Raw genomic sequence first — 25000 nt, forward strand, 5'->3', positions numbered from 1 at the left:
GCAGGGGGATAAGTCATCATCCATCAAACTGTTCAATTTATTTGCATCATATTTATAGTTTACAAGCGCACTAAAACAGTAACACTAGCGCCTAAATCAGGCCTGGGCTATTATTTTGACTCGGGGGGGGGGGGGCAAATTTAGAGAAAAAAATGTGTCTATTTTTAGGAACATTAATACAAAACTTCACAATAATGCATACTTGCCAACCTTGAGGGGCGTGGTCTGGGGTGGGGCGGGGCGTGGTTGGGGGTGTGGTTAAATACTAATAAAAATACGATTAATTTTGATGTTTTAGCAAAATATAGTAAAAATGTTTTGTTTTTAAATTAATAAATATATTTATTTTTAGGTAAAATAAACATAATAATACAATTTATCTCTAGTCTGGATGATTTAGTTCTTGTCACCCTGTTGTCCTCCCGTCAAGAAAAAAGGCTGTCCTCACTCAGGTCCGCATGGAGCTGGAGGGGGCGTGGCTTCCAGCTCCGGCTGAAGATCGGGAGATTTTCCGGAGAATATTTGTCCCGGGAGGTTTTCGGGAGAGGCGCTGAATTTCGGGAGTCTCCTGGAAAATTCGTGAGGGTTGGCAAGTATGCAATAATGTCTGAATGCTACAAACGTTATGACAGACCGCCTTAAAACACCCAAAATGTACATGAAAATTAAAAATGTGGGATTTACAATATTAACTATAAACGATAAAACACTGAATATTGACAACATATGAACGTCACGCACCCTCTCCTTCGACATATTTTACAATCAAGCGAAACGCAACAAAAATGCAACAAACACAGCGAAATATGAACGTGAAGGGTAAAAAAAAACAACCTGCAATCTGATATATCTGATATATCACTAAGCTTTAGAACTTTGTTGTAAAAATCTCCTTCCGCGTCTGTCCCTGACAGCCGCATTTCAGGCTGGCTGCTCTGGAAACACTCTGTGGAAACGCTCCCCACCCACACTGCTTGGTGCCTCGTCTGAGCTGCGGTGACTTAGATGACCATAGTAACTAATTAGATGACCATAGTAACTAGTATATCAGGCAAAAGCACAGAATCCAACCATTGAAATACTTTGTATAGTTCAAGACTTCCGGTCATTTAAAAACATCACTGCACATCATAAAGGCAGCTACAGTTTCCATCTTAAAGATCTAAAAAAATTATTTAAGAATGTCCAGCGGGCCAGATTGAAAAGCTTAAGGGGCCGCATGGGGCCCCCGGGGCTCAATTTGCCCAGGTCTGACCTAAATAGTTCAACATGTCCAAAAGAAGTAGGAATTAAGTTCAAGTTCAAGTTAAAGTACCAATGATTGTCACACACACATTAGGTGTGGTGAAATGTGTCCTCTGCATTTGACCCATCCCCTTGTTCACCCCCTGGGAGGTGAGGGGAGCAGTGGGCAGCAGCAGTGCCGCACCCGAGAATAATTTTTGGTGATTTAACCCCCAATTCCAACCCTTGATGCTGAGTGCCAAGCAGGGAGGTAATGGGTCCCATTTTTATAGTCTTTGGTATGACTCAGCCGGGGTTTGAACTCACAACCTACTGATTAAGAACCCGAGTGTACATGTTAGGGCTGTTCCGATACCAATATTTTGGTACTTCTACTGTTTCTTAACTCATGTTAGTAATTTATTTAAGTTCTTGATTTAGAATTCCACAGTTCATGACCTGAATTGACACAAAACCTTTTACGGGGCTTATATTTTGCAGCTTTGCTGAAAGTTGGTAACGATGGATGGTTATAGTCATTAAATAAGTCGTTGAGATTTCATTAGAATGACATACTGTATGTATGGAAGCATCCATCCATCCATTTTCTACTGCTTGTCCCTTTTGGGGTCGCGGGGGGTGCCGGAGTATCTCAGCTGCATTTGGGCGGAAGGCGGGGTACACCCTGGTGGAGGACACTACTTGGTTGCAACCAGCAGAGGCGCTGTTGATTCAGGCTCCGTCAAAACTGGTCAAAATGATGTTGCACGGTACATGCAAATAGTTTTTTTGGCTTGAAGTATTAACAAAAAGAATATGAATGTATGGTGTAATTTATGTGCACCTTTAAAAATATATAAATACTACCTTTTTTTTTTATAATGGAGAGAAGTAGAATCAAGTGTGGTCATTTTTTATTTTCAGCGTACAGTGGAACCCTGATTTCCGAACTTAATTAGTTCTTGAAAAATGGTTCGGAAATCGAAAGGTTTGTACGTCAAAGCAGAGTTCCCTAAAAGAACACCTCCAGGCAACTTCAACTTCAACCCTAAACTAACACCCTTCCCCTTGTTAATAATCAAATGTAAACAATCAAAGGTAGATACTTTTTCTTATGCTTGCTGATCTCTCTCTCTCTCTCTCTCTCTCTCTCTCCATGTCCACTTCTTGCTGTACATATCCTACCAAGTCAGACCTACACTGTTTCAATGTCTATTTCTCTGATGATGCAATTGTTGATGAATTGTTGTTGACAACCAAACCCAACCCCCCCCTCCACATCCCACACCCCGGATTGTAAATAATGCAAATAATTCAATGTATATACTCTGATGATTATCTTGTGTGATGACTGTATTATGATGATAGTATATATCTGTATCATGAATCAATTTAAGTGGACCCCGACTTAAACAAGTTGAAAAAGGTATTCGGGTGCAGAGGTGGGTAGAGTAGCCAGAAATTGTACTCAAGTAAGAGTACTGTTACTTTAGAGATTTATTACTCAAGTAAAAGTAAGGAGTAGTCACCCAAATATTTACTTGAGTAAAAGTAAAAAGTATGTTGTGAAAAAACTACTCAAGTACTGAGTAACTGATGAGTAACATACACACACATATCATATATATATATATATATATATATAAATATATATATATATATATATATATATATATACACACACACACACACACACACACACACACACACACACACACACACACACACACACACACACATACATATATATATATATATATATATACACACACACACATATATATATATATAAATATATATATATATATACTGTATATATATACATACATTGATATATACAGTATATAGTTTATATTTATTTATTTTGCCGTTTTTGTTTACATGTTAAAGGTGTTTTAATGAATATACATGCATGTTTAACACATATAGATTCCTTTCTTTCACGAAGACAAGAATATAAGTTGGTGTATTACCTGATTCTGATGACTTGCATTGATTGTAATCAGACAGTAGTGCTGATTACGTCCTCGTTTTCAAATGGAGGAGGAAAAAAAGTTCCTCCTTTCTGTCTAATACCACATGAAAGTGGTTGGTTTTTGGCATCTTATTTGTCCAGCTTCCATATTCGTTTTTATACACTTTACAAGAAATACATTGGCGGCAAACTCCGTAGCTTGCTAGCTTGTTTGCACTGCACTGGCTTTCGGAGACTCTTATTTTGAAAGCGCAGGCGCCATGGAGCGGCACTTTTATTGTGAAGACAGGAACTGTGCAGTCAGTCTTTAGGCTTTTGACGGGATGTACGATTGAAATAAAAAAAAGGGTCTTTTTTCCTTCACACTTTTGATTGACTGATTGGAACTTTTATTAGTAGATTGCACAGTACAGTACATATTCCGTACAATTGACCACTAAATGGTAACACCCGAATACGTTTTTCAACTTGTTTAAGTCAGGTCATGTGACCACTGGCTCTGTTTGATTGGTCCAACGTCACCAGTGACTGCATCTGATTGGTGGAACGGAGTGAACGTCACCAGTGACTGTATTTGTTGAAACGCAGGCACTATGACAGACCAAAACAAACAAAGCGTGCATTAACAGATCGATAAAAATTAGTAGCGAGTAACGAGCTGAATGTAGATAAAAGTAGCGGAGTAAAAGTAGCGTTTCTTCTCTATAAATATACTCAAGTAAAAGTAAAAGTATGTTGCATTAAAACTACTCTTAGAAGTACAATTTATCCCAAAAGTTACTCAAGTAGATGTAACGGAGTAAATGTAGCGCGTTACTACCCACCTCTGTTCGGGTGTTACCATTTAGTGGTCAATTGTACGGAATATGTACTTCACTGTGCAATCTACTAATAAAAGTCTCAATCAATCAATCAAAAAACAATGTCCATAATTTAGTAAAGGCAACCCTTGAAGACAGTTTTATTTTCCTATATTCCAAACACTTGTGGTGGTGGTTCCTTGTTTGGTGTTGGTTGTTTCTTGTCGGGGCTCTTATTTTTGTTCCCCTTCCTGCATGTCTCCCTGAGCACTTGTTTCCCTCACCTGTCCCTGATTGGCAGCCTGGCACACCTGGATGCAGTTGCCAATCAGGCGGCTATTCATGCCTGCCTCGCCTGCTCCTCAGTGCTCGAAGATTGATTATGTTTAGGACCGCTGCATGCATGACTGTTTCTCCCAATTTTCAGTTATCAAAAGACTCTTACCGGCAATTCGTCCTCCTCTTGGGGTCACAACTACCGCAGCCATACGAGTTCCCCACAATAGTGTTACTGTTCAAACTGTGTGAAATGTTAGAGGCCAAAAATGTTAATTGTGCTCGTTAAATTAAACCTCTGCCTTGTTTTTATGAATACTTAGGCCTACTACGCTACTGTATTTTAATGTTGGTCAAGTTGGTGAAACTTGGAGACACAACTTTTTTCTGAGGTTGAAAAAATTGGAGAACCACTGATCTAATCTATGCTAGATCCACGCTGATGTCCTTGTCTCATCTACTTTGTTATGATCCGTTGCCCGGATCATGTTTTGTTTACCTCAGGTCTGTTTTCAGCACCGCTGTGTTTGTGTTTTGGTTGCCATGGGTGCTGACTAGTTTCACCTGTCTCTGATTAGTGTTCGGGACGTTCACCTGCTCCTGGGCACTAATCAGAGAGCTGCTTATTCCTGCCTTTCGCCACACACGGTCTGGCTGTTTTATTTGCTTCTATGCAACAAGTTACGTTTGATGATTCCTTGATTCCTGCTTTTGTGCTAAGCTTTCGCGCTAGCTAGTTCCTTTGCTCCCTGTGCGATCGGCACGCGTCTTTTTGTTTGTATCTTGTACTTTAGTATTTTTGCATGTTTCATGGACAATAAATCATTGTCTCACCTGCACTTTGCCTCCGGAGTTCCTGGTGCATCTTGGGAGAACGACCCGTGCGGTAAAATGTGACCCAACCGTGACACTACTTACCAGCCATAAATGATTACAACCCTCCCAAATATTTTATACTATATATATATATATATATACAGTATATATATATATATATATATGTATATATACAGTATATACGTTAGGTCAGGAAAAAACACAAGAGGGTATATCATCCCTACAAGCCTGTTTCAAGGGATTTTATCAGGGGATAAAATAGCTCTCTTGTGCTTTTTCCTCACCTAACGTATATTCCACTCTACCCCAGTATTGAGCACTCTATAACAGATAAACCACAGAAACCTCGACTATATATATACAGTATATATATATATATATATATATATATATATATATATATATATGTATCAGTGACGTGAGGTGAGGTTGATGGCTGGTGAGGCACTGACTTCATCACAGTCAGATTTACAAACATATGAACCCTAAAGAGTATCTTATTGACCATTTGATTGGCAGCAGTTAACGGGTTATGTTTAAAAGCTCATACCAGCATTCTTCCCTGCTTGGCACTCAGCATCAAGGGTTGGAATAGGGGGTTAAATCACCAACAATTATTCCCGGGCGCGGCGCCGCTGCTGCCCACTGCTCCCCTCACATCCCAGGGGGTGATCAAGGGGATGGGTCAAATGCAGAGGACTAATTTCACCACACCTAGTGTGTGTGTGACAATCATTGGTACTTTAACTTAACTTTAACTTTACACATACAAACTGTAGCACACAAAAAAACACATTTAATTAAAAAAAAAGGTTATTATGGTCTTACCTTTACTTATAAGTGCGGGAACAGTGGTGTTTGTGTTGGAGTAGTTGTGAATGAATGAAATATGAAATCCGTGCTGCAGTCTGCAAGTGTACCTAATGTTGTTTCCCTGCAGTCGTTCACTGCCCCTCCGGCGCGAACATTGTTGTTTTTGCACTTTTTGGCTTCTTCTTAAGTGACTTTTTTTGGGTGGATTCGGTCTTGCACATTGAGGGTTTGGGTGTGGGCTTTGGTTGGTGTGGCGCTCCCGTCGGGGTGTGCAGTCTGCGGCGGAGGTGCAATAACCGGCACCAGGAGGCGGGATTACGCGTGCCTCACACAGTGCGTCTTCGCAGCAGTTTTATGATTGCTCAGCACAAGAAATACTTTACACACATACAGTTGTTGACAAAATACACTGTACATTATATACCTCAGCTAACTAAACTATGTTAGCCGAGTCCGCAATCCATGGTGAGGCACAACACAGTGACGTGCCTCAACTGGCTGCTGATCACCGCACCGTCTCTTCTCAGTATTTGAACGGCAAATGTGAAAATTCAGCGATTTTGAATACAAATAATCTAAAACTGGTGAAGTTAAACGGAAAATAACTTTATAGTATAATCACTGGATACATATAACAATTTATTTAATTTTTTTTCTTTTTACATTTTTTTTCTTTCCATGATGGCAGGTGAGGCCCCGCCTCCAGTGACCGCACGTCACTGGTATGTATGTATGTATGTATATGTGTGTATGTATGTATGTATGTATGTATATATATGTATGTATATATATGTGTGTTTGTATATATATATGTATATATATATATATATATATATATATATATATATATATATATATATATATATATATATATATATATATATATATATATATATATATATGTATGGTTGTATACATATATATGTATGTATATATATATATATATATATATATATATATATATATGTATATATATATATATATATATATATATATATATATATATGTATATGTATATATATATGTATGTATATATATATATATATATATATATATATATATATATATACATATATATATATATATATATATATACATATATATATATATATATATATATATATATATATATATATATATATATATATATATATATATATATATATATATATATATATATATATATATATATATATTTATCCAATCATACATTATATTACTTTCATTTACTTTCAAGTAAAAAAACACTCATTTTAAGGTGTTGCAATTTTTATTTTATTTTGTAGTAGTAGCGACTTCCTCCCGCTCAACTTCCTTTGTTTTCACCTAAGCAATGTGACGTCACTTTGGGGCCACATGGGGGCCTGTGTACGTTTACACTGGAATCTGATAAAAATCCCATTTTACTTGAAGGTTAAACAGTCTTCTGGAAATAATCAGATCTAAAAAAAAAAAAAATCTGATTTGACCCACTTTGTCCTGCCATGCGCGCACTACTTGGCTGCAGCCAGCAGAGGCGCTGTTGATTCAGTCTCGACCGCTGTAGTTGGCGCTGTAAAGAATGCAGCAAAAAATGTCTTTGAAATAGGAGTTCAGCACACTCACAGAGAGATTCTCCAATCTCATTGAAAGTGGGCAGTTGATTATCCTCCTGAGGACCAGCGTCCTCCACAGAGGACATTTGTTTTGGAACTATTTCTTTTGTTGGAGTCACACAATTCAGTAGAAAAGAAAATAGCCCATTTATGCGAACCACAAACGTCCACTGCAGAGGGCGCTGGCTCTCAGGAGGATATGGGTAACGGTTCAAAAACAGACGCCGTATTCCCTAAGAAGTGATAACTGCAAACTATAATGAAATTTTAATAAAATGTTTAAAAAAGTCCCAAAATTACCCCAAAAAGTCCATTAACGTGCCCAGATAATGTAGAAGGTGTCCATTAAGCGGGTCCGTAATGAAAACAAATATGATAAAAGCCATTCCTGGTGGCCCCTAATAGGAAAAAAGCCATTATATATTTCCACGAGCCATCAAAGATGACTTGTTCCAGTCATTTCCTTTGGAGATAATTTCCCCTGGAGTTAATTTCCTCTGGAGTTGCCACATTAGTGCCCCTCGGTTTGTTAAGGGACATAAAGACTTCATTGGCGCTCGGCAAATGAAACGCCGCTGATATAGGCTCATGCACCGGGAAGCCATAACCCAGCGTCGAATGAAATGAGGACGCGTGCGGCCATATGCCGCTTCAAGCTGCGTGAGTGACAATGCACGCTGCTAATGAGGGAGCGGGAAGGATTTTAGACGCCATCAAACCAGGGAGGGACGTCTCTTCTTGAAGTAGTAATGGTCTGAAGACTGACCAGATGTTTCCTCAGTCATGCTAGTCACAGTCGAGTTTCTCTGCAAAGTTTTTAGCACACGCTGCGGTGAATCAGACCCATGGGATCAGAATTCTATCAACAAGAAAGCTTCTGTTCTAATCCGGTGGTTCTCAAACTTTTTTTCACCAAGTAAAACCTCAGAAAACACTTCAAGTACCACCATAATGACCAATATTAAAATAAAGTAGCGTAGTAGGTCTAAGTATTCATTAAAAACGAGGCAGAAGTATATCTAATGTTTTTGGCCACTGTAACATTCCACACAGTTTGAACAGTAACACCGTGTTTGAATACAGGAAATTAAAAAAACTGTAATTTAATCACTAGGTGGAGCCCGCGTACCACTAATGGTACACGTACCAGAGTTTGAGAATCCTTGTTCTAACCCAGGGGTATCAAACTCATTTTAGATGGGGGGCCACATGGAGAAAAATCTACTCCCAAGTGGGCCGGACTGGTAAAAATCTCAGCACGATAACTTGAAAATAAAGACAACTTCAGATTGTTTTCTTTGTTTAAAAATAGAACAAGCACATTCTGAAAATGTACAAATTATAATGTTGTTGTTTTTGTTTTTTGTTTTTTACACTTACATGTTACGGTTAATAGTATTCTATTTTTATTTGTCATTATTTATATTTTCTGTTAATCTGTTAATTAATCCTTTGGATGTTCACTGAGCTGAAGACTTGGTGATGACTTGCATCATAATGGAAGAAAGTCCACCTTTTCTCTGACTTTTTTTTTGTTTTTTTTAATTTAATTTTTATTGACATCCAGCATCAGACATTCCTATCCATTACATCAGTGGTTCTCAACCTTTTTTCAGTGATGTACCCCCTGTGAATATTTTTTTTAATTCAAGTACCCCCTAATTAGATTAAAGCCTTTTTGGTTGAAAAAAAGAGATAAAGAAGTAAAATACAGCACTATGTCATCAGTTTCTGATTTATTAAATTGTATAACTGCAAAATATTGCTCATTTGTTGTGGTCTTTCTTGAACTATTTGGAAAAAAGATATAAAAACAACTAAAAACTTGTTGAAAAATAAAAAAGTGATTCAATTATAAATAAAGATTTATACACATAGAAGTAATCATCAACTTAAAGTGCCCTCTTTGGGGATTGTAATAGAGATCCATCTGGATTCATGAACTTAATTCTAAACATTTCTTCACAAAAAAATAAATCTTTAACATCAATATTTATGGAACATGTCCACAAAAAATCTAGCTGTCAACACTGAATATTGCATTGTTGCATTTCTTTTCACAGTTCTTTTTGACAGACATTTAAAAAAAATCTCACGTACCCCTTGGCATACCTTCAAGTACCCCCATTTGAGAACCACTGCATTACATCATATTTACATACATCATATATCTGTTGTCTGCCCTAAATGTCAAAATAGTTTTTGTTTATAACCCAAAGATGCCCCCCCCCTCAAAAAAAAGAAACAGCAGGAAAGCAAAATAATAATATTTACAGATAAATCAATTGAATAAAGAAAAAAAACAAATAAAATTATACATTATTAAAGGGGAACATTATCACCAGACCTATGTAAGCGTCAATATATACCTTGATGTTGCAGAAAAAAGACCATATATTTTTTTAACCGATTTCCGAACTCTAAATGGGTGAATTTTGGCGAATTAAACGCCTTTCTAATATTCGCTCTCGGAGCGATGACGTCACAACGTGGCGTCACATCGGGAAGCAATCCGCCATTTTCTCAAACACCGAGTCAAATCAGCTCTGTTATTTTCCGTTTTTTCGACTGTTTTCCGTACCTTGGAGACATCATGCCTCGTCGGTGTGTTGTCGGAGGGTGTAACAACACGAACAGGGACGGATTCAAGTTGCACCAGTGGCCCAAAGATGCGAAAGTGGCAAGAAATTGGACGTTTGTTCCGCACACTTTACCGACGAAAGCTATGCTACGACAGAGATGGCAAGAATGTGTGGATATCCTGCGACACTCAAAGCAGATGCATTTCCAACGATAAAGTCAAAGACCCCCTTTGAATCTGCCGGAGTGTGTGAGCAATTCAGGGACAAAGGACCTCGGTAGCTCGGCAAGCAATGGCGGCAGTTTGTTCCCGCAGACGAGCGAGCTAAACCCCCTATCGACCCTAGCTTCCCTGGCCTGCTGACATCAACTCCAAAACTGGACAGATCAGCTTTCAGGAAAAGAGCGCGGATGAGGGTATGTCTACAGAATATATTAATTGATGAAAATTGGGCTGTCTGCACTCTCAAAGTGCATGTTGTTGCCAAATGTATTTCATATGCTATAAACCGAGTTCATAGTTGTTAGTTTCCTTTAATGCCAAACAAACACATACCAATCCTTGATTAGAAAGCGATCGCCGAATTTGTCCTCGCTTTCTCCCGTGTCGCTGGCTGTCGTGTCGTTTTCGTCGGTTTCGCTTGCATACGGTTCAAACCGATATGGCTCAATAGCTTCAGTTTCTTCTTCAATTTCGTTTTCGCTACCTGCCTTCACACTACAACCATCCGTTTCATCCATCCATCCATTTTCTACCGCTTATTCCCTTTGGGGTCGCGGGGGGCGCTGGAGCCTATCTCAGCTACAATCGGGCGGAAGGCGGTGTACACCCTGGACAAGTCGCCACCTCATCGCAGGGCCAACACAGATAGACAGACAACATTCACACTCACATTTACACACTAGGGCCAATTTAGTGTTGCCAATCAACCTATCCCCAGGTGCATGTCTTTGGAAGTGGGAGGAAGCCGGAGTACCCGGAGGGAACCCACGCAGTCACGGGGAGAACATGCAAACTCCACACAGAAAGATCCCGAGCCCGGGATTGAACCCAAGACTACTCAGCGTTTCAATACATGCGTAATCTGTTGAATCGCTTAAGCCGCTGAAATCCGAGTCTGAATCCGAGCTAATTTCGCTATAGCTTGCTGTTCTTTCCGCCATGTTTGTATGTGTTGGCTTCACTATGTGACGTCACAGGAAAATGGACGGGTGTTTATAATGATGGTTAAAATCAGGCACTTTGAAGCTTTTTTTAGGGATATTGCGTGATGGGTAAAATTTTGAAAAAAACTTTGAAAAATATAATAAGCCACTGGGAACTGATTTTTAATGGTTTTAACCATTCTGAAATTGTGATAATGTTCCCCTTTAATAATAACATGTCCAGGGTGTACACCGCCTTCCGCCCGATTGTAGCTGGGATAGGCTCCAGCACCCCCCGCGACCCCAAAAGGGATAAGCGGTAGAAAATGGATGGATGGATGTAAACAGATAATAAATAATAATTTAAATATATATATATATAAAAAAAAAATTCTCTGACTTTTTAGGCAAAAATCTGCAAATTGTACACTTTTTAGGGAGTTTTTTGCCCGTTTGTCGTATTAAAAATCTTCTTTTGCATGCAAGTTTGTGTGCATTGTACATGGATGCTTCCTCCCAAGGCATACAGTTCAGGGAGCAGGAAGATGATGCTGTGGGACTGTGGCGACCACCTCAAAGAGGACAGAGAGTCAAGAATCAAAGATTATCAGGAAACAGGCTTGACGGATGGCGAGCGCAAGAGCGAGTCGCCGAGGGTTTAATGGGGAAGCTTGTTGTTGACTCTCGGGTGCTTCACGCCCTACCTCACCTTCCTCCTCCCTACACAGCGCTGCCGTATCCTCCAGGGGGATTAGGGGAACCTACACTACCTAGCTACACTAAGCTTCCAGGAGGAGAAGGTCAAGAGGAGGCGAGGCAAAAACAATCTTCTCTCCTTATGACCCACTTGGCCTTCATCATTTTTTTTCCTTTTACGTCTGACTTTCGCCCCGCTGCACTTTCACATGCCACTGATGCAACCTTGCATGCTGGAATCGATGCAAGATGATATAGGCAGTATGTACAGTAATTAATAGTCAGTCATAAATATTGATTCAGTTTGGATGCATGTCCAGTTCTTGCTTTTGATCTCTTATAGAACTCATTGAAATGTATTCATAAACCAGCACCACCTCACATCGTGGCTAATATTGTCATAAAGAAGTCATACAAACAGTAAGACGCAGTATGTTTACGGTAGCTAAAGATCTTATATGAAAAGGAAGCTGTTGCTAGAGCACATGTGTCAAACTCAAGGCCCGGGGGCCAGATCTGGCCCGCGACATCATTTTGTCTGGCCCGCAAACACCTGGAAATAATGTCAAAGTATTTCATATTTTCTCTCTAAATGTAATTGATTTTGTTCATTTTGACGGAAATAAATATATGTACTGCTTGAAATTGCATGCCTTTTACACTTTAATAGTATCCATTATTGCAGCAAATATTACAGTATATTATCATACTTTCCAGACATGATTTTGTCTAAATAGAAATAAATACTTAAATATCTGCTTGACTTATGATTTTTACAGCAAACTACCCATCAAATTAATAAAAATGACAATACATTTTACAGTGTACTTTAAAGCATATAACTGTAAATTGGAAAAAAAATAAATTGTTGACTGAGCTGCCATATTTTTACTGTAAAATCTTGTTTACTGTAAATAGAAAGACGGTACATTTGTTTTTACGGTAGAAAAACTGGCTGCTAAGTTGCGAGAATACAAAAAGAACTTGTACTGTTTTTCCATTAACAATATAATGTTGTAAAAAAACAATGTAAATTAACACACACATATATATATATATACATATATATATATATATATATATATATATATATATATATATATATATATATATATATATATATATATATATGTATATATACTGTATATATATGTATGTATATATATATGTGTGTGTTAAATTTACATAGTTTTTTACAACATTATATTGTTTTATATATATATATATATATATATATATATATATATATATATATATATATATATATATATATATATATATGTATGTATATATATATATATATATATATATATATATATATATATATATATATATATATATATATATATATATATATATATATATATATATATATACAGTGTTGGGTTAGTTACTGAAAACCAGTAACTAGTTACAGTTACTAGTTACTTTATTTCAAAAGTAACTCAGTTACTTACACCAAAAAGTAATGCGTTACTGTGAAAAGTAACTATTTAGTTACTTCTTTTTTTCTTCTTTTTTTTTTAAAGCTTCCATTAATGCCCTTTTTGCCTTCATTTCAGTACTGTTATTGCACTGGAGAATAATACAATCTGTTGATCAACTTGACATACATTTTTATTTTCCTTTTAACATAATTAATGAAAAACAGTGCAACATAAAAAGGCATTCCTCCTTTCTTTAAACTTGGACCAATGACCATGAATAAAAAACAAGTTAAAGTGCAACATAAGAAGGCACATCATCTTCCTTGAAACATAAAGCCTGACATCTGGAGTGATGCTGCTGTCTTCCACACTTGGAGCCATGGATTGTAGAATACTTGTTTTCAGTGGCAGGATCATTGACACAGATGGTGAAGTTTCAGTGCTCAGTAGAGATGGAACACTTTTGAGGGGTTTAAGCACCTGGAGGACCTCACCTGCCACTCTCACATCATCATCAGACAGGGTGACATTTGTCTTCAGGGTGTTGTGGGTCAATGCAGAGTATATAGCTGCCTGCTGCTCCAACATATCATAAGTGGAGTTCCACCTCGTTGGGACATCATGTATGAGCAGGCAGCTTTAGCATTTCTTGCTTTGTCTTAAGCACATGAGCAGCTGTTGTGCTTGGGTGGAAGTAAGAAACCTTCCTGATCCTCCCAAAGAGGCGCTCCATCCTATTGACTGAGATTCCCTTCTGTGATGCCAAATTCACTACATGTGCAAAGCACCTATCTGTGGTCCCAGTCCTGCCTCATTCTCTGTAATTATTTGATTTTTGGCATTATCACGTGTGACTGGGATATCTTTATCTTCCATTCCTCCACTGCTTGTGTCAGCACCTGCGCAAGGTGACTCTCGTAGAGGGGGCGTGTCTTCTCATCTCCCAGTCTGCTGTGATGAAGTGAGCGCTTATAGTTCCCCTGGACGTCCGGCTGTCTGTCATGAGCGCAACATATGATGCTCGGGATAGTTCATCCACAACTTTTTTCTTCTCCTGCTCATAAAGATCTGGCACAATCTTATTGCTGAAGTGGGTGCGCGACGGGATGTCGTAACGTGGTTCAAGCACGTTCAGCATGTGTTTAAAACTCTCGTTTTGCACAACCGAGTCTGCACTTATAAACACACCGATTCAATGGCGGGGGCGTTCAAGCTCCTCCGTTACTCCGCTCGCCATGACCACGCTGTGTGTGGACTGAACGTGCCAACAACTTTTTTTTTTGTTTCATATATCAAACCGCGGATCACTTGTGTGCGTCATCCCCTCCTCACATCCACACACACACACACATAGACCGCGCCTCTTTTCTTCTCTCCGGCTTGTGACAGAGGAAGATTCAGAAGAACGACACCGCAGCGCTTCTGTTTCTAGCCGATACTACATCAAAAGTAACGTAAAATAACGCAGTAACGCATCATGTAGTAACGGTAACTAAATTACTGAATAAAAAAAAATAACGCGTTAGATTACTAGTTACCGCCGAAACTAACGGCGTTACAGTAACGCGTTACTTTGTAACGCGTTAGTCCCAACACTGTATATATATATATATATATATATATATATATATATACATATATATATATATATATATATATAATGTTGTAAAAAACTATGTAAATTTAATACACACATATATATATATACTTACACATATATATATATGTATATGTATATATATGTATATATATATATATATATATATATATATATATATATATATATATATATATATATATATATATATATATATATATATATATATGTGTGTGTGTGTGTGTGTTAAATTTACATTATTTTTTTACAACATAATATTGTTAATGGAAAAACAGTACAAGTTATTTTTGTATTCTGGCAACTTAGCAGCCAGTTCTTCTACCGTAAAAACAATTGTACCGTCTTTCTATTTACAGTAAACAAAATTTTACAGTAAATATATGGCAGCTCAGTCAACAATTTTTTTTTCTTCCAATTTACAGTTACAAACACTTCCCTGGCGCCCGGCCATATTCTTTTAACCCAATGTGGCCCCCGGGTCAAAAAGTTTAGGGACCCCTGCTCCACTATATGACAGGAACACTGCTGTTTTTTTCGGACCTACTTTCAATTGACTCGTCAAAGATCATCTATTACATTATTTTTCAACCACTGTGCCACATATTGTCTGGTGTGCCGAGGGAAATTATGCAATTTCACCTAATTGGTCTGGACCGCTTTTCATCAGTAATGATATTTGTAAAAAATATATATCTATTTTTCGCAAACCAATAATTATAATGCATTGTTGCTGTCTAGAGATCGGCACAGTAACCATGCATTAGTAATTGGTGATGGTTATGGTCATATCGAACAATTGCGTCAGGTATTTGATGAGAATGACTTTATATTGTCAATACAAGCTACTGAGTTTCATTTTTAAACATTGTCTGCTGGTGGTGTGCCTCGGGATTTTTTCAATAAAAAAAACGTGCCTTGGCTCAAAAAAGGTTGAAAAACACTGCTTTAGAGCACAGTTAACATAAATGCAAATACAATCATTATTACAATAATCATGAATGATTTTATTGCTTTGTTATCTATAACACAAAGCTAAGATGTAGAAGTGTTTTTCATATGTTAGCATATGTTCACCTACATTGTTTTGGTTTGAGTATTTTTCATATACAAAATGTATAAAAGTGGCCCTCGCATCCTTCAATTTTTCTCTATGTGGCCCTCGCTGGAAAATGTTTGGACACCTCTGGGTTCGGTGGATACCATATGTTAGGCTGACCATATTCTGAAACCCCAAAAAGAGGACACATATATGCGTGCCAAGGCGGGCAGCACGCCAAGGCCGGGACTAGGTGAAAATTTGCCAATGATAGATAGATAGATAGATAGATAGATAGATAGATAGATAGATACCGGTAGTCCTTTATTGATTCCTTCAGGAGAGTTCCCTCAGGAAAATTAAAACTGATACTCGAACTTGCGTTATAAATGATATATCTATCTAAAAAAAAGCACTTTTTCTCCTCTGTTGACAGCAGTGTTGGCGCTAGGGATTTTCAAAATTTTTGGGGTCCCACTTTTTTGTAAGCGTTTTGAAAAAAAAAGATAAACGTATACATTATCTTGTTATATCTCACATTCTATATTGTGTTTTGGAAAAAGGTTGTCATAAACGTTACTTAATTCATTAAAAAAATAATAATAAAAAAAGAAAACAAAATTGTATACATATGTAAATGTATTCAGTTACAAACATTCATTCACTTTCTTCTTTCCTTCATGGATCTGAACTTTACCGCTGCTGGTAGTTTTTTCTATGTTTGTATTTAATAAGTTGTAGGTGTATTTATTTCAGTATAAAAGTGTAAAAAGTGTTTTGCTTCAGTCATGAAATGATGATAATGGTGTGCCAGGGCTTACATACATTTTATATTTAATGCTTTAATCTCTAGAGTCTACATCAACTTCAGATCTATTCCTCATTTCAAAATGTTTTAGTTTTTTTATGTTGTTTTTTTGTTTCTTTGTTTTCCGCCCCTTTTTGTCAAACAAAACTATGTTTTTAATGGCAAACACACAAAATATGCAAAATCTTCCACCAAAAACTATTTTTCAAAGTGGAATATTTGATGTGAAATAATCGGAACCTTGGATGGGTCAATAATTCACAACAACATTGATTTTGATTCAATATTATGTTTTGAGCAATGACAGTTTGAAAGAAAAAACAACAGCTTTGTTTTATTAGTCAACATTGCAACCTTTTTCTAAATTACATTTCACCTTTCAAAGCTTTTTTATTTCACTTTTGTTATGTTTTTGTTTATTTTTAATAGTATTTTTAGAATGTGCCGTGGGCCTTTAAAACATTAGCTGTGGGCCGCAAATGGCCTCCGGGGCACACTTTTGACACCCCTGCTATAGATAATAAAAAATGTAATCTGATAAAACTATGGATAAAAAGCAGAGCCTGGCGACGCATGCTCGTTTATCATAACTCTCTCGCTCTCTCTGTCTCTGCCCCTCCCTCACGAATGCTGCTGCGCGCACAATTTGTTTTGTTTTTAACCCCTTCTTAACCCTGAACGTACATTGAAAATACACGCAGCCCTAACTCAAAATGCCGGACATTTGAGGCATTTAAGAAACTCCGCCCGGACAGCCTCGCAAAAGAGGACATGTCCGGGGAAAAGAGGACGTATGGTCAGTCTACCATATGTGGCCTCAGAACATTTAATCCAGCCCTCCTAAAAACAATCAAACGTCCCAAAAATGTAACCCACACAGTTTGCTCCATCCTTGCAACATATGTGTTTTTAAATAAGAAGGCCCTCGGAAGACTTTCCAGAAGGCAAAATGGCCCCTGAGAGAAAAAAAAGGGTTAGCAGGCATAACCTGATAAAGTGCTAGCATACAAGCAATATTTGCATTCATGACAGCAGCAGCAGCAGCGGTGCTGCGAGGATAATTGCTTGCTCTTGTTATAGCGATATCCGCGGGACGCCACAGTCGCCGCTGCGACAGCATTAGCGAAAAGAAAAAGCGATGTTCCGCGCGCTGCCCTGCGAGCCTGCATAATGCAGAGTTGAGCGTTAAAACTCCCCCGCTGAGCTGGGGCCAGGGGTAGCAGCTGTACCTATCAAGACTCTCCTCAGAGCTGTCAGCGCCTGCCTGCTCTTCGCCTAATCACTCCTTACAGGCCCGCAGCCTGGGACCGCCACTGCTCATGTCGTCAGCCACTGCAGGGCCGGAGAGATCGCACGCTTCGGTACCGCATGTATATTCATTTAGCGCTTTGGTCTGTATTAAGTATAATGTGCCTTTTGGAAGGAACGGCGCAGTCTGCGGGATCCATACTTGCCAACCTTGAGACCTCCGAATTCAGGAGATTGGGGGGGGTTTAGGGGAGGGCGGTGTTTGTTGGTAGCAGGGGTATATATTGTAGCGTCCCGGAAGAGTTAGTGCTGCAAGGGATTCTGGGTATTTGTTCTGTTGTGTTTATGTTTTGTTTTACGGTGCGGATGTTCTCCCGAAATGTGTTTGTCATTCTTGTTTGGCGTGGGTTCACAGTGTGGCGCAAGTATGCCTTGCAGTCACTCATGTGTGTGTAAAAAAAACCGCTTATATTATGTGATTGGGCCGGCACGCTGTTTGAATGGAGGAAAAGCGAACGTGACGACAGGTTGTAGAGGACGCTAAAGACAGTGTCAATATTGTTGTCCGGGTGGAAATCGGGAGAAATTTGGGAGAATGGTTGCCCGGGGAGATTTTCGGGAGGGGCACTGAAATTCGGGAGTCTCCCGGGAAAATCGGGAGGGTTGGCAAGTATGGCGGGATCTGGTGGTCTGTATTAAGTATAATGTGCCTTTTGGAAGGAACGGTGCAGTCTGCGGGATCCATACTTGCCAACCTTGGGGGGGGGGTTTAGGGGGGGCGGTGTTTGTTGGTAGCAGGGGTGTATATTGTAGCGTCCCGGAAGAGTTAGTGCTGCAAGGGATTCTGGGTATTTGTTCTGTTGTGTTTATGTTTTGTTTTACGGTGCGGATGTTCTCCCGAAATGTGTTTGTCATTCTTGTTTGGCGTGGGTTCACAGTGTGGCGCAAGTATGCCTTGCAGTCACTCATGTGTGTGTAAAAAAAACGCTTTTATTATGTGATTGGGCCGGCACGCTGTTTGAATGGAGGAAAAGCGAACGTGACGACAGGTTGTAGAGGACGCTAAAGACAGTGTCAATATTGTTGTCCGGGTGGAAATCGGGAGAAATTTGGGAGAATGGTTGCCCGGGGAGATTTTCGGGAGGGGCACTGAAATTCGGGAGTCTCCCGGGAAAATCGGGAGGGTTGGCAAGTATGGCGGGATCTGGTGGTCTGTATTAAGTATAATGTGCCTTTTGGAAGGAACGGTGCAGTCTGCGGGATCCATACTTGCCAACCTTGGGGGGGGTGGTTTAGGGGGGGCGGTGTTTGTTGGTAGCAGGGGTATATATTGTAGCGTCCCGGAAGAGTTAGTGCTGCAAGGGATTCTGGGTATTTGTTCTGTTGTGTTTATGAAAATCGGGAGGGTTGGCAAGTATGGCGGGATCTGGTGGCGAAACACATTTTCCTATGGGAAACCACCAGGTCACATCTGACAGACAATACTGTATCATCTCTTTCTCTTTCGGACCTATCATGTTGCTAGGGCAGTCTTCACACATTCTTCGCTCACGTTTAAAGTGAAGGACGAGGCCAAAAAAAAAACAACCTTAGCTACTGTATGTTCCTATGTTGCAGTATGTTCCATTTACAGCTCTATGGTTATCATAACACTTTTCTTATTTTGGCGGCAAGCCAAAGAAAAATCCAAACACTAATGTAAAGTTGCTCTACTTCTTTTGATGGTCTCTAGGCTGAAGTGATGTGTATTTCTGGTCTTGTCATCCGGCAGTGCGGCTGGATCAAAAGAGACGTCGGAGACGCTTTACTGAACCAAAAGTTTCTTTATTACAAGCGAGCGTCATTATACAGGACTGCAGTACCTGGAGGAGGTCAAGTCAAAAAAATGAGGCACTCCTAAATTGGAGAAACCAAAACACCAGTTTATATATTCCTCTTTCCTGTCTCTGGATGGTGTGTGTGCTAAGTCAGGAGAGCGCATCCTGACCATAAAAGGAGAAGTTTGTGTGTAAGTGTCTGAAAAATAACTGCTCTAAGTCATAACTTAAATGTTGGCATTGTGCTGAACAGGCAGTCTCTTCTCAAGGATATGGTTATCACTTTTGCATTCCAAAGTCCCAATTACGGCCTCTTCCGTACGAGAAGTGATCCAATCCACATGCGAATATCAAACTAAGGGGCCTTATGTTATTATTTGCTCAAACTGAAATACCGCTATTTAATTAAACTTGGTGGTTTGCTTTCTCCAAGGTGAAAATAAACATTCACCATATGCAAAACATAATATGAGTTAATTAATTCACTTCACCACTAAGGAAGTAAGGGGACAGAGCAAGCTACAGAAGCTCCTGAGGGACAAAAAGTATGCCTGTGCAAGAGGAGAAAAACATAAATAATTTTTAAATCAACTGCAACAAAAAACTTCAATATATTGATAAAATCGATATATCGCCCAAGCCTAATCCAGAGTCGTGTATAGCAAGAGTATGGCCAACCCGGTTTCAGGCAATCTTCTCAATGATTGATCTAAAGACACTCACGTGACCACAGGGCGCCATGATTGCTACCAACTTTGAGGCACTCTTAACTTGGAGAAGCCAAACCACCAGTTTTTATATTCCTCCTTCCTGTCTGTGTGTGTGTGTGTGCTAAGTCAGGAGAGCACATCCTGACCATAAAAGGAGAAGTTTGTGTGTAAGTGTCTGAAAAATAACTGCTCTAAGTCATAACTTTAATGTTGGTGTTGAGCTGAACATGTAGTCTCTTCTCAAGGACAGGGCTATCACTTTTACATTCCAAAGTCCCAATTAGGGACTTTTCCTACGAGAAGTGATCCAATCCACCTGCGAATATCAAACTAAGGGACCTTATTTTATTATGTGCTCAAACTATTTAATTCAACTTGGTGGTTTGCTTTCTCCAAGATGAATATAAACATTTACCATATGCAAAACATAATATGAGTTAATTAATTCACTTCAGAAGTCCAACAGGAATACGCACACATTTTGGGGAATAGTTGTACAAAACAGTTTAGTTGGACTCTTAATGTTACAACTTTTGGGCAGAAAGGTGGGATCTGAGTGATATGATTGACCGGAAGCAAACAAGAAGACGAGGACGTGAAAAAGACACATTCAAATGGTGGAAAGTAATGCGGCTCAAAGTCTTTGACCTTTGTCTTAGTTGTTAACATTTAACTCTGGAAAACATTTGCTACACACCATTCCTGTCTGGCATTCAAATGCAACTATTTATATCAGGGGGAAAAAGAAAGTGCCTCCCTTTTAAGCGTCTTTGCGTCCCTCATGCCCGTACCTATTTTGCTTGCCAGACATCTGTACAAGCAGGCAGCCAAATGAAAGCGCTCGGTTAGATGCTGCGTCCTTTTGATCTGGTAAAAAAAAAAAAAACACTTTTCCTATGAATATGAAACAGGAGCGGCACTTCATTACATCTGCTAAAAAGTAGCTCGCTCTGCTTGCAATCCAGAAATGACTTGCAAACGGGGACGGAATAGGAATTCTCGGAATTAGCATAGCTGCTTCTGCTGGAAATTGGGGCCACAATGGATGCTCTACTAACAGTGTGTGGCTGCCTATTCAAACATCAAAAATAAATAAGCCTTCTTGGTGTTCGCCACTCGTTTGATGGAGATTTCAGCAATAAAAATGCTGCAAATACCAAAGACTATAAAAATGGGACCCATTACCTCCCTGCTTGGCACTCAGCATCAAGGGTTGGAATTGGGGGTTAAATCACCAAAAAATGATTCCCGGGCGCGGCCACCGCTGCTGCTCACTGCTCCCCTCACCTCCCAGGGGGTGATCAAGGGTGATGGGTCATTCCTGTGCCCTGTTATACATAGCACAAGTGAAGATATTCAATTTGACCATTTTGGAAATAATTCATCATTGTGGTTGCAATAATGTTAAACAGTATATTAGCATATACTGAGACTTTGAACTGTTTAAACTGTTTTTAACTTTTTAACTGCTTTTTATCTAACAAATTGCTCTTGAAGATAATTTGTATTTGCTTTTTCTATGTGCATATGTATATGTGTGTATATATATATATATATATATATATATATATATATATATATATATATATATATATATATATATATATATATATATATATATATATATATATATATATATATATATATATATATATATATATATATGCATATATATATATATATATATATATATATGCATATATATATATATATATATATATGTTTATTATTTACCGTCCAGACCTGTCATCCCTCAACAAGCGCAGCGAAATTGTAACAGCATGCCGCCACAGAAGGAAACACCTCCTAGGTAACACGTGAGCCAATCACCACGCCCCTACGCCAGCCTGTACCCACCCACTCTGTGCCCTATATAAACCATGGTATATGAATGCTCCCATTAAAATCTCCTGATGATTGAGGGAACCCCCCCTCATGAAACAGGCCTGTAGAGATGAAATAGTCTTGTGATTTTTTTTCCCCACACATACATATATATATATATATATATATATATATATATATATATATATATATATATATATATATATATATATATATATATATATGTATGTATGTGTGTGTGTGTGTGTGTGTGTGTGTGTGTGTCGGTGTATTTTACCTCTGTTTTAAATGTTATTTTTTAGTTTGTCCTTTGCCTGTATCACTCTGTGGTGTACAGCCATTTTGTTCTTCAACTGTGGTTGTTTTTAAAGGGCGTTATAAATAAAGTTGGTATGGTATGGTATATTATTACACAAATATTGGGAGGTGCTCCAAATAATTTGGCCCTCTTATGTACAGTCATGTGAAAAACCGTTATGCAAACGTTTTGATGAATTTTCCTGACATGTGCTCATCAATCCCTTAAAGATACAATACCTACACCATAATGTGTGGTAACATGGCTAAACACCCTATAGTTCAAGTACATTGTTTTGTAGAAATGTCAAATCAATCCGATTCATGGGGTTACATTTTGGGATTTAATAACGGCGCCACCGTGTGGTGTGTTTGTCAGAAAAATACTAGCACAGACAACACAGTAGAGGTGCATGTTTTGGCCAACATTCACCCTTTTGTCTGCTGAGGTTAAGTAGCCGAAAAGTTAGCCTTCATAATTTTGTCTTGTATTGAATCTCAATGTGGCTGTACCTAATGCTGTGGCCAAGTGAGAGGATGCTAAGAATTTAGGCAACAACGCATCTTCTCCCTGTCTATTTAATGCGTGACGTCTCCATGGTGGTCTATACTATAGTACGCCATGAACTATTCCCATGGATTATTTTGCAGCTTCATTAAGTCTTAAAGGGGCTCTTAAGGTTACGACTGCTTCTTCACGGTCATTCGTCTCAGTCCTCTGACTGATCCTGCCGCTGCTCAAAAGTGGATGCATGCCAACAAGGGAAGAAGAGCCGGGGGCAGTTGCTCGAAAGATAAAATACCGAGATAAATTCTCTGGATGCAAGACAATGTAGTGCTGTTGATTATCACCACAATTACATATTGAACTGTAATCAATAATAAAGGTGCTACAGTACAAGGACGTGTTACAGCGTAACACAACGTATGTCTCCACGGGACATTTAATACTGTAGGGCTGAATATGTGTTAGGATTCAGAGAAAACCAAGTCCAACCCAGTTTTGTAAGGCCAATAGAACCAGCTTAGTTGAAAATGACCAACTAGAATAAACAGAATTCGGTTGAACACAATACACCACATATGGGTTAAGTGATATAGTACCAGGTTTTTGGGATATAAACCGACCATCCAACCAAAAAAAACCTACTCTACAGAGCCAGTACCAAGCCAACAAGACCATGATTGTGTATACATGACTAGTTCTAAATGTGTGTTCTTTGTTTCCTTGATACAGTACATACAGAACCATAAACAACCTTGTGATAGGTGAACCAGAACCGGGTCCAACCTGAAAGGAAGAAGCTTAGATTGATCCTTACAGAACCTGGCTCTGGCTAAAGAGACCACACTTGTGGTACAGTATCAAATCTGACCTAAAAGAACAAAACTTGTCTGAAGCAAAACAGAACTATGTACTGACCAAACTTGCGTTAAAACCTGTGTTATGTCCTACAGAACAAAGTACAACCAAAACGGACACAGCTCGTTTCAGGCCTTACAGAACATGGCTTGACTCATAGAGACCACACGTGGTACTGAAGCAGATCTTACCCAAAAGAATGAAACTTGTCTAAAGCAAAACAGAACCAGGCTCTGACCAAACTTGAGTTAAGTCATACAAGTACCAAACATATGGTCGGCTGAAGAAAGCTAGGTTTGAATCAAACTTGGTGTATGAAATACAGAACCAGCTCTAAATGAAAAGAACCAAGTTTGTGTTAAACCTACACAGACCTAGGTTCAACCCAAAAGAACCAAACTTGTACTTAGACCAAGGTCTAACTGATTTTAGGCAATACAAAACCAAGTCCAACCCAAAAGAAGACTTTACTAATCTAGCTTCGACCCAAAAGAGCCACCCTTGTGGTATAGACCAGGTATGTTAGAAACCAGGTCTAGACCTAAAGGACCAATGTTGTGTTTTTACAGAATCGGGTAGTGCCATCAGCAATTACAGTAAGGTTGACCATTGCCATGACAAATCAGCAGTTCCCTGTGGGTGTGACTTACGGTAGAAGACGTATTCGGTGTAGCTGGACCAGATCTTGTCCTCAGTGTGCTGGCTGACAAACGAGGCCGTCACTGATGAGTTGCAGGCCACCATTTGGAAGCCGCACTCTGACAGCATGTCGAAGGCTCTCTCCAGGTGTTTGAACTTCAGGTAGAACCTGGATGTGTAGCGATCCGGGGTCCGGTTCGGGTCCCGGCTCTCATTCAAGGTCTCTCCGAAGACCTCTTTAGCCAGGGCC

At 38.9% G+C, this 25000-nt stretch overlaps 1 protein-coding gene across 1 annotated transcript in view; it reads right to left on the reverse strand.

Annotated features, from left to right (window-relative positions):
* The window catches only part of kctd16b (potassium channel tetramerization domain containing 16b), a 188066-nt gene that overhangs the window by 162056 nt on the left and 1010 nt on the right, over positions 1 to 25000 (reverse strand). Inside the window, exon 1 of the mRNA XM_061962563.1 lies at positions 24762 to 25000. This exon is cut by the window's right edge and continues 1010 nt beyond it. Coding sequence (XP_061818547.1) covers positions 24762 to 25000 — 239 coding nt within the window. The remainder of the gene's footprint in view (positions 1 to 24761) is intronic.

This window comes from Nerophis lumbriciformis, linkage group LG09 (assembly GCF_033978685.3).
Source record: "Nerophis lumbriciformis linkage group LG09, RoL_Nlum_v2.1, whole genome shotgun sequence".
NCBI lineage: Eukaryota > Metazoa > Chordata > Actinopteri > Syngnathiformes > Syngnathidae > Nerophis > Nerophis lumbriciformis.